Below are 19623 nucleotides of genomic sequence, written 5' to 3'. Positions count from 1 at the left end.
AAGTGTAAAATACAGTCAACAATTCAGCGGGTCATGAGTCAAAGCTTAATTCTTTTGCAGACAGCATTTTTTCCCTAACAGTAAAAAAACTATAATTTTTTTAAAAAACATACAATGGGATCATCTCTCTGGTGTCTCTTTTTCTCACTTAATAATTGGTAGTGACTGTATCTCAGGTTATTAAATTTTTTTAAACGTTAATTTTAACAAGTGTATGTTTCTTTGTAAGCATATATCATAATTTATATAATCAGCCCCCCTATGATATACATTCAGGTTGTTTCTAATTTTTCCCTAGTTTGGAAAATATTATGATGGATGTTCTTGAGCTCAAAATTTTACAGCAACTGTGATGATCTCATTAGATAATATTCTTTAAGAGAATTATATATAAAATATAAACTTGCATAAGGCTCTTGATAAATTCTTGATAAAGTCTACTCAATATCTATGCAGAATTTATTCTTCTTGTAGTAGAATGTGACAATAGTCATCTTATTGTAACCTTACAAGCACTGAGAACTATCACTGTATGACAGTGTTTTTTTAATGCATATTATAAAATCGTATCTTACCTCAGTAATATAGTTTGGTTACACTCCTTAATGATCATGATAGCGTAACTGTCTACACAATCAACCCAATTAGTCAGCTATGAGAATCGCAGTTAAGCAAACTGAAGTAGCATTTTTTAATTAAAAGTAAAATTATGAAATCTAACCTTGCATGTGTTGCGCTCGATTTCTCGTTGCCTCTTTTCTTGTTCTTCCAATTCTCTCTCTCTCTGCACCAAATTTTTAATATGTTCTGGATATTCATCTACTTCTAGAAATTCTATTAATAATTAAAACAGGGTAAGACAATGTCATTGAAATTGAGCTTCCTTTAATTTTGTCCTACCAGCTTTCCATTGTATATAATTCTATAGCTCTCATCAAAATATATCTCAAGTACCTGAATCTCTCAACTTGAAACATGAGCTTCTTCCAGATAAAGGTAAAGAGTTAGTTTGTAATAATAACACATGATTAGGTCTCATATTTTAAAAAGTCACATATTTCTCCATAATAGCAGCATTTGGCTCCAGGAAAACTATGTAGATTAAGATTTTTAGAATAAAAAAGCTTCTCTTGGAAATAAAACTATTTCTGATTTCAAATTGCATTATCACCATAAAATTATGTGACCCTGGGAAAGTTTACTTATCCAGACCTTGGTTTCTTTACTTTATTACTAACACATACCCCATAGGTATTACCCTGGATATAATAAAATGTAGTAAGTGCTGTTGCTGCTGCTATGACTGCAAATGCTATTTATTTATATACTATTCCCTAATACAATTATCGTTTCTTTGTTCTCAAAGCAGTCTTTAAGCTGCCTTCTAATCAAAGAATTTCATATGTAACTAAAAGTATTAAAAGTGACATTATGAGACTATGATACTGTTTAATAAAGCCAATGATTATTAAACATAAATGAGAACAATTTATATTTAAAAAATCATGCATCCGTGGAAGGTAAGAATCTACTGTTCTTAGAAATAAGCTCTACTTCTATAAATATTCCGTATCATACATATAGCGCCCCCTGGTGTTTCATCACCAACCTAGAGTCCAGGAATGAAGAAAGAAAAGCTGAGTTACTGCTCTATTGAAAATATCTGGAGTGGTGGGTGCCAAAAGGACACATGAACTACAATCCTGGCTCTGCCTTCAGGTAGCTACGACACTGGACAATTTAGTTTTTTGGGTTATAATGAATGATTACTTCTACTCTGAAATTTTTGTTCTGAAATGACTTATTATGATTTCCTTTCTTTTCATAAATCCTACAGTAAATTATTGAAAAGCCACTGTATGACAGACCCTGGACTATACTGCTGGGAAAAAGATGACTATGTCCTAAGTCTTGAACCAAGTGAAGTCACAGTCTAATGAAGGTTTACAAAAAAGTAAACAAAACATTATACTGCTTAAAATAGAGTTACTCATAGCATGGAAGTTCCTAAATAAAGAAAATATGTTAAGATCAATGAGAGTGAATATATTATTTTAATTATAAAAAGAATATAAGCAAGCATATCATCTGCATATATAACTATGTTCATGCACAAACACACACCTCTACCTATTTGTAATACTGCTTTAGTTAGAGTAAAAGTTAGCAAGTAAAAACAGGAACTGCAATTTTTCAAAGTGATAATTACAAAAAAGAAAAAGAAAAAAGGACAACCCCGGATGCTTTGTATATAGGATTACTTTGGGGAATTCTTAATAAATTAAAATAGAGTAAAGGAAGCATACTAGACTCAAAGCTTTACTTGCTTTTTAAGCAAACAGCAAAGATACTGAACTCTAGTTCTTAGGAACATTTCTAGAGTGGTAAATGGGAAGTTTATTTCATCTATGGTCCCCATTCAAAGCATGTAGATACTAAATACCCAAAAAGATTGTAACAGAAAAAGACCTAATAACTAAATTTGAGTTTGTACTATGTACCAGACATGACGCTAAATGCTTTAAATATGTTCTCTCATTTAATTTTTTACAACACCCTTTAAAATACTACAATTATTCCCATTCTACAGATGTGGAAAGTAAGACTTAGGAAGTCAAATAACTTGGTCTGGGACACGCAGCAGCTGGTGAGTTATGACTGCTTCACAGGTCTGGAGGTTATCATCGCTAAACCAAACTGCATATAATATAGTCTTACTGCAAATAAATACCCAGTTTAGTCAATGTAGAGTACGTTTTGTCCCTTAATGTATTTAAAAAAAAAGTTCAGCCTGGCCAGGCGTGGCTCAGCGGTTGAGCATCAACCTAGGATCCAGAAAATCAAGGTTCGATTCCTGGTCAGGGCACATGCCCAGGTTGTGGGCTCAGTCCCTAGTCAGGTATGTGGAGGAGGTAGCCGATAAATGACTACTCCCTCATCAATGATGTTTCTATCTCTCTCTGCCCCTCCCCCTTTCTCTCTCTGAAATCAATAAACATATATATATATAAAAAAAAAAGTTCATTTTTTCCCAAGTGTTTTTACAGTTACTATGAACTCATAACAGTTTTTATAATTAATTCTTTCATGAATAAAAAAACTTAATTGTCCTATCGGTTAAAAGTGATTATCTGGGTTTGTAAAACTTGCAAAAGAAATTAGTTTATACTACAGATTGAAATGAAGTAACTATATGTTAACATACTTGCATTTCTTGCTGGATCCTTCAGTCTATATATCAGCATATATGCATTTGTGGAGCTAGTAAAAATACAAAAAAAGATTAATAGGGACAGAAAGTAGATTGTGAAGATTCCATTTCCTAGCATCAAATATTTACTTAAAATATTTTTTGTTGCTTCAAACAATTAGAAAATCATGAAACTGTTCTCAAACAGGTTCAACTTTAAAACATCCAGGAAAAAAAAAATCTACTTTGCTTTTACTGATACATTTATGAGATTTCATAACTCCTCTTCGTAACAGTCAATTCTTCAAAAAACCCATGTCCTAGAATGATTACTACAGCTAAGTCAGGAGTCAGCAAATTTTTTTCTGGAAAGGCCAGACAGTAGAAGCATGATCTGTGTTGCAATTACCTAATTCTGCTGTTGCAGTGGGATAAGATCAATACACAATATTTAAACAAATGAGTATGGTGATGTTTCAATAAAATTTTATTTCCAAAAACTAGAAGTAGACTGGATTCAGCCAATGGGTTATAGTTTGCTAACTCTGGGTTAAACCTTTCTCATGGTGAAAAATGTCAAGAAGCTGTAAGTAATTTATAAACACTAAAAATTCCCAAGTTCTTTACCTTGCAAAAGCACTGGAGTAATACCCTCTGCTTCCTGAAGATCCACCATGTGTTTTCTTAATGTCCTCTTGTGTTATCTAAAAAGTTGTTACATTATTTACTTTTTGGTGAAATCTATAACACCATTACCTTTATGGCAATATGTAACCCAATTTTTAACCTCAGAGTTAAATGGACCACACATACCAATTCACAAAAGTAAATCATAGTCAGTGGCTGCTAGTGACCAATCAGTTTTAGTGTTCTTAAACACCCCCCATACAGGCCCAGGACAAGAGGGAAATTGGGAGTCTATCTGTGGAAACACTCAGGCAGCCCCAAACAAAACAAAACCAAGAAATAACAACAGTAAGCAAAGCAGGAAATTTACTGAAAGCAAAAACAAAAGGTTGCTTTGGTATGTGTCTTAAAATGCTTCACTGGACACATTCAGTCTCTCATTTCAATAAACCCTGTCATTGCTAGAAACATCCCTACTCGTCTTTTAGAATAATAATCTAAAAAAACCTCTCCTTACCCTGCTGACATGCTGATCATTGAAGCTGTACCACTGATCATCACTGAATGACTTTATACAAGCATAATAATGCCCACCAGCAGCACTCCCGGAATGAACCATAACGGAGAAGAGCTCATAGATCAAGGAATTCTAAGGGGGAAAATAAAGGTAACTCAAGAGGAGGGAAAACACTTATTTGCACATTTTCTATTCTCTATTAATACATAGTAAAGCAACATGTTAGTTGTCCTATATATTTATTATAGGTTAACGTTCCTCTAAGAGAATTAAAATGGCAAGTCACCATATATTTTATATGCCACAAGTTTCACAAGTTTTATTCAGCGTATTCCTTCACATTTTAATTATACTATAACCTCTGGAACTATGAGTATCAAAATATAATTTATTTATTTATGTAAAAAAGAACACAGTAGTCTGAAATTTTAGAAGCAAATGCCAAATATAAGACTTCTAATATGCACAGTCAAGATCAAGAAAACCCAAATAACTTTGTTTTTTTATTCAAATAAGATTCTATTTCCTTTAAAGAGGAGATAAAGGATATAATGATTTGGAACAGCTAATGTATTTATGTAATATCTGTGATATAGTGATTACTGATTTGACATCTCTCAGGTATGTAAAGCTGGTTCAATAGAAAATCAACCTATGCCAGCAATTTTCAACCTTTCCCTTCTCATGGCACACAAAACCTAGACTGTGCTCTCTCACCACTCCTATTCAACACTGTAAGGGAAGTCCTACCTATTTTAATAATACAACAAGAAAAAATAAGACCTAATTGTCTATGCAGGAAAAAAAGCCATGCGTTTTTTGCTTTTAAACCACTGTGTGCAATCCTTGCTTGAATGTAATGTTTTTATACTAAGTTATAATGTATCCCCTACATTATTCGTTTCACAGCAACTCACACTTATCTGTCTGCCCTGAAAGAAATAGATTTCAAAAAGTAAAGGGTGATGGTGATGAGAATATTGGTCTTGGTCTAAAAATATATTTATGCAAGTGAAACTCCATTCTCAAATACTGCCTAAAACAACTGTACCTATAATATGACTCTTAAGACTGAGCTAGTGATCAGTCTTCATGCTAGTGGTTCATATTCACAGTGCTCAAGATATTTGATCTGCAGTTGTCCCCACAATAAAGCAGATTATATGAATGTGAAAGAAATGGTTTGATAAAATGTTAAAAATCACTGACACAGTGACAGAAAACATTCTACCCTAGAGATTATCCAGTTTTGTAGTTTTAAAATTATAATCCATGGAACTATAACATCTTTTGAAGTACCTTAAGGGCTGTCACGGGGGCTGGGGTGGGGGTGGAAGGAGGAAGCACACTGAGGGCTTTGTCTTCCCCCTACCTTAAAAAAGATCAGTTCTGCCCTGGCCAGTGTGGCTCAGTGGTTAGAGCGTTGGCCTGCGGACCAAAGGATCTCAGGTTCCATTCCTGGTCAAGGGCACGCACCTGGGTTGTGGTTCGCTCCCGCCACACCAGATTATGTTTCTCTCTCTCTCTCTAGTCCACATCCGCTTCCTCCCTCCCTTCCACTTTCTTTGAAAAACAATGGAAAAGTGTCCTGGGTGAGGATTAACAAAACAAACACCGTCACCACCACAGAAAATCAGTTCTATTACTGTTTCATAAAGGGTTCCATAGCCAGAATTTTAAAAATCAGGGGATGTGATGCTTTCATTCTGCTATATGAGAAAACTCTCAAGATGTAAGATGTAGAGGCTTGCTGCAACTTTCAAGGCAGGAGTCCGACTACTAGGACGCTTTCCACACCACCACCACCCTTACTTACATAATCACAGTTCAGCCTCCCAGAAATTACTGCTCCCACCTGTAAGCACTTTTTCATAAGTTTAACTATAACCACATAAATGCATAACAAACAATACCTTAAAAAGTCTTAATTTTCAAAAATTAAACTTCTTTTAAGGAGACCTTTCTCAGTCACACAGCTACGGCATTATTTATATCTCTTTCAACTAAAAACCACAAACTATAAAAGGCACCTTTTCAAGACCAGGTTTTGAAATCTTTTCAGTTCCACTATTGCTTTCAAGGCAGATCCCTTCATCAACACCATCATCATTGGAGAAATCATTGCTCATTTGATCACTGTGACAACTGCCTTCGTTTTCTGCTCCACTGTCAGTGCAACTTTCAGTCTGAGGAGATTTCTTAATAAAACATAATTATCTTACAATTACAAACTAAATAAAGGAAAAATATATACCCAAGTAAAACGTTTTATCTACATGCTGCTTTTTCACATAATTTAAGGTATTCTTGTTAATAAAATACTTATTTTAAGTAAATTTAGTTTTTCTTAAGAAGTGAGGCTTTAAAAACAATGAAACAAAAGTATATTTTAAAAGCATTTATATTAATGTCCTTAAAATTCTAATACAACAAATTAGTAATTCAGAATTCTATTAAACCCCATTTGTGTTTATAGTTGCAAAGTAACAATAAGAAATTATTTCTTTTACCAAAAATCAATAAAAGCAGAAAACCTGAACTCCAAAATGAGCTTCTTCTGTTCTCAAATCCCCAAATAATATATACTTTCTTGAACAAAAAGTTCCAGTTTATCATTGTGCTAGCTATTATTGTAGACAATCAGAAACAAAAAACAAGACATTGTATCTATCCTCAAGAACTTTAAACTCTAGTGTATAGGAGGTGTAAATGTAACAACAAGAAATCATACTTTGCAATGCTTTTCTGATTTTTAAATCCCTTTCATGCATATTTAAATTAAAGAAGTCTACCTTAGAAATCCTCAAACAACTCTTTCCCCCCTTTCCTTTAATATTTTATATACATACCTAAAAATGTTTATATTTAAATAATTTAAGAATTCTTCTCTAAAGCATTGAATAGAAGTTCTTGAATTAATCAAGCAATATAAAATGAGCACCAATTTTTTGCCAAGAACTTTGCTGTAGGGACTGCATCTAACATACAATCTTCATCCCCTTAGTGGATTTAAGGAAAAATAGAGGTGAAATCCAACTTTAGAATTCTACACTAAGTCCAAAGAGAGCATTTCTGAAACTCCTTTAACTAAGCCAGAACCCCGTCTCTTTTCTTTTCCCAAGAAATGAACTTAGAACTTCCTAAAAGTTCCTGTCAAACTTTATAGATTTTCTTCCCTTGGAAAAAATTTCCCTTTACAAGAAATATATTAGGAAAGTAGAGAAGACCAAAGTAATAATGATCTCTGAGTAGGAATCTTACAATAATTATGGCTTCTTTGAAAGTTTGGTTACTTTGGGTAGATTTCCTAGATTAAGCACAAGTGTTTTAGTTATTATTTTAAATTAAACCTTTCAAAACATTACTTGTTCATAATGGGTATCATTCAATGAGCATCTACTTTATCAAAGGCACTCTCTTCTTATAAAAGCTATAAAAAGCAATTATTGTCCTTACTTTATAAACAAGGAAAGTGAGGTTCAGAAAGGCTGCTCTTTTATACTACATCGCCTCTTAGTATTTAACAGCACTAAATAAAATTTGATGAATGTTTAGAATTACTTTTGAGCTTCTGGGAAAAGGCATTTTTATAATTATAGTAATTGGTTCCAATCAGAAAAAATGCTTCCTGAAAGCTTCAAGAATAATGAAGATTTATCACTCTAACAACCATGTTAAGTAATTGTAAATATTCCTCCTCATAATGAAATATTAAGAGTTTCCAAAAACGCGTAGTGGGACAGCCTTGGCCAGGTAGTTCAATTGGTTGGAGCATCATCCCAATATGTCTAGGTTGCAGGGAAGATACCCAGTTGGGGCATATATAAGAATCAACCAATGAGTGCATGAATGATGGAACAACAAATCAATGTCGCTCTCTCTCCCCTCCTTCCTCTCCTAAATAAATAAATAAATAAATAAATAAATAAATAAATAAATAAATAAATAAAATAAAATAAAATAATAAAATAAAAGTTCTTATTTGGAAAAAACAAAAGATGGATTTAAAAAACAAAGAATAGCCCAGCCATTATGCCTCAGTGATTGAGCCTTGGCCTAGGAACCAGGAGATCTCGGTTTGATTCCTGGTCAGGGCACAGGCCCGGATTGCGGGCTCGATCCCCAGTAGGGGGCCTGCAGGAGGCAGCTGATCAATGACTCTCATCATTGATATTTCTCTCCCTCTCTCCTTCCCTCTCTCTGAAATCAATTAAACAAACAAAAACAAAGAATATAGTGGGACATTATGAATATTCTACTGGATAAGGAGAGAAACCAGAGAATTAGAGGTAGTCAGCCAGTGGAAGAAACTGATGAGCTTTACCTGTGTAGTTCAAAGTCCCATTCTCAAACTATTTCAACAGTTTTAATTTTAAAAAACCTACTTAGAAAAGGAAAACAGACAAAATACCTTTCTTTTCTAGCTTTGTAACCTAGCCAATTTAAGAGCAGGCAAACCTTGAATGAGAATAATCCAAAAACCTTAATACTGAAAAAGACACTAAGAAAAATACAGGAAATTTAGGCCATTTTACTTAGTTCGCTTGCCCATCCTTCACAGATATTTGTTCTGTGTTTTTTATGTACAAGTGCAGCCCACCTCTAGATTGGTTTGTTTCAACAACTAAGAAAGTTATGAAACATAAAATTATCTCTCAAATTAAAGAAGTAATTCCAGAGTTTGACTTTTTAATCTTTTTAAATAATATCATACGTTACTTTGATCAAGCAAGAATATCTGAAATATAATAATATTTGAAATATAATTTAGGGTGGACAGGAAAAGCGTATTTATTATACAAAGTTAGTTCTTTTTATAGACTTGGCATTAGAAAATAAGAAAGAAAAAACTTCCATCAAGAAAATAGTCTAAACATCAGTGTTAAGTTACCCCAAATAGCTCTTTTAAACATGACTAACCAAATGGATTAATGAAAAACATAACAAGAAAATATAATAAATGTTTACCTCATCTTCAACATCAATAAATGTACTCATATCTAGCTCTTCCGGAAATGTCATCCGATCATTCAGTTTAATCCTGTGCATGGTTGTATAATCAAAATCAAATCTTTTCAACTGTAAGGTCAGAAGATAAGGGAAATGCAAAAACCGAAGACCCTAAAAAGAAAGGGGGATCTATTAAATACTGACTATTATCTCAGGTGATTAAGTATTAATTTCTACATGGCATCTACCTTTCGTGCATCACACTTCTTCTTACAACGTTCACAAAAATATTGATTTGGGCCATCCAGGATCTCTGGCTGAATAAATGCATGCAATGCTTCCTCCTAATTAGAAAAAAAAATTGTTTCATAATTACTTAATGATATTAATGACAAGGTCCCAAATATTAAAACATTGCAATTACCAAAATACTTATAAGTAGAATGGCTAGAAAATTAGGAACTCAAGATGCAAAAAGGAAAACAAACAAAATCAACCAAATAATATTTTCATTATAAAAACTAAGCAAAAATATAATTATTTATTTCATTCTGTATGAGATCTGCCTTTCTTAGCGCTGCACATCACAATCAGTCATCTCTTACCTAATTTTTATTGACGTTACATTGTGGTATTTGCCTAAATAATCTAAGAAAAATCCTCAGTCTTTAGATTAAAAAGTAATTCCATACTTCTTAGAAAAGCAGTTACATGTATCATTTCAATCTTCTTATAAAAGAAGACATTTTTAAACTGTAAATAACATAGAACTCTTGATGAATCCACACTATCCATACACTTAAAAATCTAATAATCATCCTTAGCTACTATATTTAGAGCCAATCAGTAATCCACCATCGCACTAGTATAAAGGTTGAAAATCACTGTGCAGTCTTCTCACTGCATGTCAGATGCTGCTCCATTTGAAAATGTATAATGAGCGCTTCTGGACTGTTCACCTAGTGTACCGTGCGGTTCTCTTTTCTCCATACAGCTTTAAGATAGAAGCAAGAAACTTAGTGTGAATACTGCTGAAGAATTAGTGGGCATAAAATTATTTAGTCAATAATTTTTCACAATAAAAAGGAATTTTAGTTAATATAACATGTAAGGTTGCATACTCTCAAATCTCATTTGATGTCATCTCTTTTCACATGGTCTAAGCGAACTATTGACAATACATATTTATTACATATAAAGAAAAAGAAATGGAATCATTAATATGAAGTATTTTCAAATATTTCTGTTGTTCCTCAAAAAACAGATAAAGGAGCTTGACCTGGCAAAACTGACTTACTTTAAAATAGCTGGCAGAGCTTACAAAACTACTATCCACATATTGTTTGAATAGCTCATTTTGGAGTAAGATCAAAGATATAAAAAGATATTCAAAAAGCTTCTAACGTCATCCATCTCCTATATGGATGGACCACAGGTGGGGGGACCAATTAGCCAGGGGATTTTCCACATGGCCAAGCATTTTACTGGAAGTCATAGGAAAGAACACATTTAGAAAATGATTTTTTTTCTCTCTAAAGCATATTTTAAGCATATAAAAGGTAAATTCTGTAAAAACAACAGAGTAAAAGAAGCTTTCAGAGAAATTACACAGATAGCTTAACATATTGGTCGTTTTTCCAAACAGAGGCCATTTGAACTGGTAAAACACTCAGTATCTAAAAAAATCAGAGCAGGGGTGAGGGGACAAGGAGAGAAGGGAGAGTGAAAAGTTATCTAATTTAAATTTTACCATACTAAACTAAACTAAGGTACGTGTGTATTGGTCTCTGGGTTATAGTTTATACATTTTTTTTAACCCAGAGAAATGTTTAAAGAACAGAAGATTTCCATTAACTATTTACTCAGACTCACCAGCCTTTAACATTCTGCTACCTTTGCTTTATCGTTAACCCACCCCACACACATTACGTATTTTTTGCAACCATTTGAGTATGTTCACACATCATGCTTTTCCTCTTAATATGCCAATGTGACTTTTTAAGAACAAGAATATTCTTAGTTATCAAATTCAGAAAAGTGTTGACACAGTGCTTCTGTCCATCCACTCTGCTTTTGCCAACTACCCTCATATAGCATTTCTCCCCTTCCAGTACAGAAAGGAATCCAGGACCACCTCTTCAGAGTCCTTTTTCTGGAACAGTCCAAAGCCTTTCTTTTGTGACATTAGTATTATTTTTATAGAGGCCAGTTATTTTATAAAATGTTCCACAACTTGTGTTTCTCTGATGTTCCTCATGATTAGATCAGATTATGCATTCCTTTCTAGACTTCTACCTAAGTAATGATACAGCCTTTTAAAGGTATCACAGTTGCAGGCCATGTCCCTAACCTCATTAGCAATATTATTAACTTTAACCAACCAAGGTGTTGTCCGGTTTGTCCACTATACAGTTATTTCCCCCCCTTGTAGTTAATAAGAAATCTGTAAGGAGACCATACAAAAATCATGAGCCTTAAACCTTCCAACCTAGATTTAGCACCCACTAATGGATTCTTGCTTAAACCAAATTTTAATGTAATGTTTGCTTTTAAGAGCCAACTTGAAAATCTTTTTAATAGGCAATTTAAGCCCATTCATATTTGATATGACTGTTTTATTTCATCTCAGTCACCACTGTATAATTACTGTATTAAGTACATTTACTGTGTTCCTTTCTCTACGTGTTATGCTTCCTTTGCTGTTTTTATGTTTTCTTTTGGTATTTAGGAAAGTCAGTAATCTTTCTGTGGTGCACTTATACTTTTGTTATTACCCTCAGGTTCTCCTTATCTTTTCCCTTTTCTTACTGAAGCCTGTAGTGTCCAGTCTACCAGTTCTACATGGTTCTCTGTTTCCCACCTATTCAAGTCTATGACCTCGTTCTACTTTCCCTCTCTCCTCTTTCTTGCCCTTTTTAAGAATATTCTTTGTACTTTGTCTAACATTTCACACCATTCTGCTCATGTCCCCACCCTTTCAAAGTTTAGTCCTGAATTCTACAATTCAAGCAATCAGGAGCTCAGTCCTTTTGCTGGAGCTTCCCGCGATCCCTTGATTGGGCAGAGCTCATTCCCTAATAAACCCCAAAGGAAGGGCTCATGATTATAACCTTCAATGAGTTCTTCAATGTTCAAAATTGGTTCTGTACTGCTGTAACTGAAGGAATGCTTGGCTGGATACTGAAGCCTTGGCCTGTACTTTATCTGCGTTTCTTGAAATTGCTGTTGCCACTTGACTGTTGCTCTTCAGAAGTATGATGTCAGTGCAAGTTATCCTTAAAATTTAATGGTTTACTAAAACATGTCCCAGAGTTGACTGTTCCGGGTCAGTCTGCCAGATAAATGGTGGGTCCTTCAAAATGCAGGTTTAGATTTCCCTTATTCCCAGAGTTTTCCTACAAGAGAGTTTAGTTTTGTTCCAGTTTTCCTCTCCACACTGGTTATGTCGGACATCTCCTTTGCTGGTCTTCCCTTACTATTTTTCTCTGAGATCCTTTTTTTTCCTATTTCATTTTCATTTGATGTCCCTTAGATTTTTATTCCACTTTATTCTCTTTCAAGCACTTTATAACTTACCCTTCACTTCAAGTGTGTTTCATCAATATTCACTGCATTTTTTATTTTTTTAATCCATTTCTCTCCTTAAATTTTTGGATACCAGGTTGCTTTGCTTGTTTGAAAATATTTAATTTTGTCTAGAGTACTGTTCTTCTTTGTACTATTCTTTGTGCCTATTTTCTTGAGGGTTTTTTTTTTTTTTTTGAAGGGGGTGGATTTTCATAAGCTAAAATGCTTTAATACATATTTTCTGTTTCCATCTAAAAGTGGTGCTAAGTTTGATTTTTTTTTCCCTCCTAGTAATTTTGTGGACAGCATTCTTTAGTTTAAAAGTACTTTCTTTTGTCAATGTAGAGAAGTTTCTTGAACTGGTAATGGGAGGAAAGGTTGGAGTCTTCTTTCATTTTGCAGGACCCTTAATTTTTCTTTCTCTTCTTGTTTTCTCTTCACTTGCTATGGATCAGAGGCATCAGCCCTTCTCAGTTTATCTCCTTCCCCAGAAGCAAAGTTCCTCCAAGGCTGCCACTTCTAATCCTGCTCATTCTAAAGCTCCTTCCCTGTAGCTGATGCTATAAACTACTAAGTCCAGTCTGTTTGGCACATACTGTTGTACTTTCTCTTTTTGAGGGTGGTTTTGTCTTTGTTTTGCCTAAGTCCTTCAATCCCCTCTCCTCCATTTCATAGTCTCTAAAGCGTCCCACTCCACACTCTCCACATACAGACTTGCGGCAGCAGTGGAAGTTCTGTTGGAACTTGGTGGTTATTTTGCTACTTACAGGTAATTTGAAGTGCATGATATTTCTCCCACTAAGGCAAAAGAAATACAAATGAAACTCAACCCATACCTTCAGACTAAGAAACCAGTTAAAGCTATATTAATAACTTCTTTGTAGGAAAGTTTTGTGCCTTGCTCTGCTGTCCTGTTCCTGGTCTTTTGATTAGAAAAGCAGGCTTGTTAGTCAGTGCCTGTTGTTCCCAGGCTGCCAGCTTCTTTAGCTCCAAGTCTGGGATACTTTAGGCAAAAGGAAAACCCAAGGAACTCACCATGTGTCATTCCTTAAGTCCTGAGGACCTAGTCTTTATGCCTTTTCTCTGCCTTCCAGAGTCATACTGTGTTTGTTTTATGTATAACACAACATGTTTTATATATAAATCTGTTCAAGATTTTCAGTTGTTTTAGCAGAGGGAATAGGGAAATTGTACATCTACTCCATTTTCCTAGAAGCAGAAGTCCCCACTTTTTAAACTGATTCCCACTATGTCCAACCGCACAAATTCCTGAAAAGATGAGGGTAGAGTCTACGGAAGAGATTTTTCTTTATGTAATGCTTACAGATCTGGACCACTGCACCATCCAAATGAGTTATATGGCTGAGTCAGCCATACATGAATGTCCAAATCACCTGTTAAATCAGGGGGTATGTCTTATAACATAAACATGTGTAAACACTTGAAACTCTTATGATTTCATAAACACTTATAAATTTTACAATTTTCCATTCAAAACTTTAAATAATCATTAAACTATGTTTACTTATGAAACAAAAAGTCTTTTATATAACCTGATCTTTCCAAAGACACTATACAGAACTATACAGCTAAATTTATTTCAGACTTCAGAACACATTTTGCCATAATAAATAGATATTTAAATGTACTTACCCAATAATAGAATAAAAGTATCCTAATAGAAAATGGCCTAGAACTGTGTCAGAGTAGGCAATTCAATAAATATGTTAAATGACAAAAGACACCCATAAAATATAGCGTCTAAAATTTTACTGTTAAATAGAAAAGCACCTCCCTTGTTAATGTCAAACATATAAGGCTCTATTGTTTTTGTTTAGTTTGTGAAATAGGCTTTCATAATTAACCAATAAAAATTATATTTTTAATTTTTATATATCATTAGAATGTATTATGTATTTTGGACTATATCCTTATAATACATTCTCAAATGTACCTGACAATATGCAGATTCAAGATTTCTTTGATTATAAAATTCAGAAAGACTGGTTTTATATAGATAGCTCTAATCAGTGAAAATAAAAGGTTCCAATTACCTAATAAATCATTAAGAACAAAATTTTTTAAAAGACTAATACAAGCAATGTTTCAGCTGATATTATTTTTAGCAGTAATAACAAAATATATAAAATAGGAAATTAAAACATGTATTTTAGAATTCTCACTCCCCCTCAACATCCCAAGGACATAAATGTTAATGTGACAAAGTATAAATAGTTCTTAAATCACCTTAATCTAAGGCAGAGCTTCCCAAAATCTGTTCCTCAGAATCCAAGGTTCCCTTGAAATATTAACATATGTCCCACAGAGAAAGCAATGCTAAGTTAAACCTAGTTAAACAAATTTCTCTACTACAGGAATCCCCAGGGCATTTTAAATAAAATATATACTGTGAACTTCACAAAGATGATTATAGTTACATACTTTCCCAAATTTAATCAAAGAAGCTTTCTCCCGAAAGTCCATTAAATCCCGTTGGAAGCTAATGTTAACAAATTCAATCTGAGAGACAGAGAATGACAGAAGAGCCCTTAAATACTGATGCCCTACTTGGCTAAGTAAAATAAAAACCAGAAACTTAATAAATGTCATAGTTATAATAACTAAAAAATAATTCAATAAGGAAAATATTACGGTGAAAAGCTTTTTTGAAAATTGTAGGCAATTTCTAGTACTCATTAAAAAATTTTTTTTCTATCAATCACATTGAAAACTACCACAAAAACTGATCATAGATGTTATAAGGATAAGTTAGTTAAGTATTGTTTCATTCATATGTTAATCTTAACTATTATTCTCAAAGTAATTTATTTGAACAGGGAGATAAAACAAGTCCAGAAATTGGATGTTTCAGATGAAGTAAAAAGAAACTTCAATTTTTGACAGAACTTCAAGCTTAACTGTCTGAAATTAAACATTAGGTGTTACTCAACCTCTCAGTATATACACATATCTATAATATGGTGGTTCATTGAAAAGAACATACAATAAACAGAACATATAACCATCAATGTTGTGTGTGTGTAGGTACATGTGCATTTGTGTGTGTGTGTGTATGTCTAATAAGACAAAAATACCAGAATCCAAAATTAAAAAGAAAATACATTTAAAAAGAGTTCAATATTAATATATATAGCCTTAATGAGATTTTATAACGCTCCTTTTAACTATTTTTACAACCAATATTTATATAATTCTTTTTAAACACATAACAAAATACACAATGGCAAGCAGTGATATAAAACTAAGTTTAGATGCTGTGTGATGACTTCTGTGGATTATGAAGTATAGGTTATAGGTTTTGAATTCAGAAAATAATGGGAAATCACTTACCTCTAACTAAAGTTCTCTGAAGGTAGTATCCTCCTTAGAACCCCTATCTTGGGTAGTTTCACCTGCTGTTATTTCCCTCAAGAGATTCCAGCAAAGTCTAGGAAGTTTTAAGTTACCTTCTGCAAGCCCTATTAGCGCATGTGTGTTAAACTCGCTCACATACTGCCTCATAGCTGTAACTTCCAGTTCCCACTGAATCATCATCACCACCACCACCACCACCACCACCACCACCACCACCACCACCACCTCTACCATTCCTGTATCAAAGGAGAATACTATCTTGGAGAATTCCACTTAGAAGTGTGACTTTTTTCGCTTCTCCAAAAATATTCTCCAAATTGCTCTGCTGCTGTGTCCATAATGTACTTAAGAGAGTGGTGGCAATTCAGTAGGTGAACAAATCATGACAAAAAAATTAGCTAAGCAATTATATTTGCTGAATACTGAAATGTAGCACTGCAACAAAACATAAATAAAACCAGTTTCCTCAACATTTAATTAATACATTAAAAAACGAAACTAAACTTATATGTGAAAAATCCTTCATAAAAAATACTTTTGTAAACAAAGTAGAAAAAAATATTCTATATCACTTGGACCTATCAACTATTTCTCTAGCATATTTTGCTAAAGAAATGCCAATATCTAAAAATGAGTTAGGAAATAAATCACTGAAAGCCAAGTGTTAACCAATTTCCAACAGTTTTTCAGTGTATCACTTCTAACTTAAACTGCCAAAATAAAGTAAAAGCAAACCAAAATGAAAAACAAAACTAGTCACTTAAAACACAGCCAATCTCATATATCTAGAATGGCAGTTTACAAAGGGTACTATTAAGCACTTAAAATTTTTCAAATTTATTCTGGAAGTGAACTGAAAAACAGTGGAGGAAAGAAAGGAAACCTGAACTTCCACTATCCATAAAAGGTCTTTTACTTTGGATTCCACTGATAAATTCCATAACTTCTCGCTGGTTATTTTCTGACAGCCATATAAAAGTAGGCGAAAAAAAGCAAAGGGAATCAATTGTCCTAGAGACCAGAAAACTAAACCACACATGAAGTATTATTTTAGAAGATAAAGTATGGGCAAGCTTTAAAAACACTGATTTCAGCTATTAGCCACCACCAGCTTTTGAGCATAAATAAGACCCAAACAACACCATGATGAAATTCTACTTTTTTAGATGTCTCAGTGAGCTCTGAAAGTTTCTGCTGGATCATAATAGGTTCTAAATAAAAGTTTCTGAATACCCTCATTTTAAATATCAACTTAACTCCTTCCATGACTCTCCTTCCACATAAGTAAACACACATAAGGATAAAATGCAATAATATTACCAAAACGCAATTAAGAAATGGATAAGAGGAACACTAGAAAAATCTTAATCTCTCAGATACTCAATATATACATAAACTAACCATGTAGAGTTCCGATTCTTCAAATTATCTGTGCTTCTACAATGCATAGATTTAAATTAAATTTCAGAATAGAGATGCTCCTTTAAAAATGTGGCCTCTGTTTATCATAAAACCAAAAGTTATTTTCCAATTTTAAAAGAGTATGGAACAAAATGTCCCCAAAACAAAATGTACTTCCCAGTGCAAAAAAAGTCACAAAATAGCATTTATAGAACAGATTGTTTAGGGATAAAAAAAATAAATTGAAATAATCTAATCACCTATCAGAAAGAATAAAATACTGAGCCATGAGGCAGTACATATGCATTCACTTCCCCTCTTATACATGCACTATTAGGACTCACTGAAGGGTCAAAAATCTTCTAGATCTTGCTAGTTTAAATGCAGGAATGATTAACAACCCAAGAAGGTGTATCTAGGATGATACTTACCTTATTATAGATTATACCACTGTGCTATTATGTATTCTGTGTATGGATACACAAGCAGTCAGCGGAAAGGTACACACCACACTAGCAAATGCTTGGCTGGACCCATAAGGTCGGATGACCAATGGAATATCAAGATAGGTGTCGATTCTCCAGCCCTCATAACCACATTCCAGACATCTCACGTAGTCCTTCAGCTTGCCTTGATACAGTTCATTTATGAGATCAGCCTAAAAATAAGAGCATTTACATTTTAAAGTGTTCTTTAAAAATAATTTTTAAAATATGTGAAAACACAATTTATGTTTTTAAATATGAATTTCAAAAGGATAGTTATTCTTACTGTTAAAGTTTTAGAAAGCTTTAAGATTTGTCTAAAATTCTATTGAAAAAAATCAAGGCTTGATAAAAATCAACTAAAAATCAATAAAATTAGATTAACACTAATTTAAAAATCAATGTATTAAAATTTACTTCAATTCTCATATATTAAAAACCCCATCATTAAACAATGTTCTGTTGAAATCAATTAATAATTTATTATACTAGTAAGCCTCATATATTTTCATTAGGCTGAACACACATCTTTTTTAAAAAAAATATATCTTTATTGATTTCAGAGAGAGGAAAGGAGAGGGGGAGAGAGAGATAGAAGCATCAATGATGACAGAGTCATTGATTGGCTGCCTCCTGCACGCCCCCGACTGGGAATCTAGCCCGCAACCCGGGCATGTGCCCTGACTGGGAATCGAACCCCGATGGCCTGGATCCTAGGTCAAAGCTCAACCACTGAGCCACGCCAGGCCGGGCTGCAAATACATCTTAATCTATCACTTTAGGCACACTGATAATTACACAGTTAAATAACTGGCTGTCTTTATAGCTTGTTATATGCATATCACCATTCTCACAGAAATATATTCTGATTTTTAAAATCATATCCACTAACTCAAATAAAACTTTCTAACTTCAGTAACATAAACTCAAAAATATATATATATTCCTTAAAATATACTCACCTAAAAGAATGGATCTCTCACCTAATGCCCAAACTAAGCCAACTGGGGCTGTTCTGGCCCAAAGAAGGTATATAACTCCCTAAGTAAGGACATTCTATGCGAATGTCTTGCCTCAAGATTCTTGCACCCAAACTTTGGAACGCAGCAAGAATGCCCCAGCTGATCTTAATGAAAGTGTTAACCCATAGAGGGATATAACAAGAAGAAGGGTAACTTCAGACTTAAAGAAATAGGCCACTAATACCATCTATATAAATTACTAAAATATAATCCCACAGGACTATATAGAGAAATTATATCACTAAATAAACTTAAAATATTTTTCAAATCTCTTAAGAATAGACAAGAAAGCACATTACAGTGTACCTCTTTCATAAATTTAAATCTCTTCAAATGTCTAGAACTTATAAGCCTTCAAACTAGAATTCACCATCATTGTCTATCCCAATATTTAATGAAGCCTTCTTCATTCACCTACCCCGGTCATATTTGATTTTGTCTTCTGTATCATTTCTAAGTGGTTCAATCCAGTTTTTTTTCAGTTTCAAT

The 19623-nt window shown here is 33.5% G+C and overlaps 1 protein-coding gene across 2 annotated transcripts in view; it reads right to left on the bottom strand.

The window, feature by feature from the left end:
- Positions 1 to 19623, bottom strand: part of USP47 (ubiquitin specific peptidase 47) — an 85769-nt gene that overhangs the window by 23052 nt on the left and 43094 nt on the right. For both annotated transcript variants that reach the window (XM_087821732.1, XM_016210713.2), the window contains exons 8-15: positions 18136 to 18285; positions 9533 to 9628; positions 9303 to 9455; positions 6365 to 6532; positions 4335 to 4466; positions 3818 to 3894; positions 3206 to 3261; positions 722 to 834 (exon numbers count right to left, since the gene is read on the bottom strand). In XM_087821732.1, the coding sequence (XP_087677858.1) occupies positions 722 to 834; positions 3206 to 3261; positions 3818 to 3894; positions 4335 to 4466; positions 6365 to 6532; positions 9303 to 9455; positions 9533 to 9628; positions 18136 to 18285 (945 nt within the window). The remainder of the gene's footprint in view (positions 1 to 721; positions 835 to 3205; positions 3262 to 3817; positions 3895 to 4334; positions 4467 to 6364; positions 6533 to 9302; positions 9456 to 9532; positions 9629 to 18135; positions 18286 to 19623) is intronic.

The sequence above is a fragment of the Miniopterus natalensis genome, chromosome 11 (assembly GCF_054644295.1).
Source record: "Miniopterus natalensis isolate mMinNat1 chromosome 11, mMinNat1.hap1, whole genome shotgun sequence".
Lineage (NCBI taxonomy): Eukaryota > Metazoa > Chordata > Mammalia > Chiroptera > Miniopteridae > Miniopterus > Miniopterus natalensis.
Note: the sequence above shows the minus strand (reverse complement) of the source record. Positions and strands in the feature narration are given on the sequence as shown.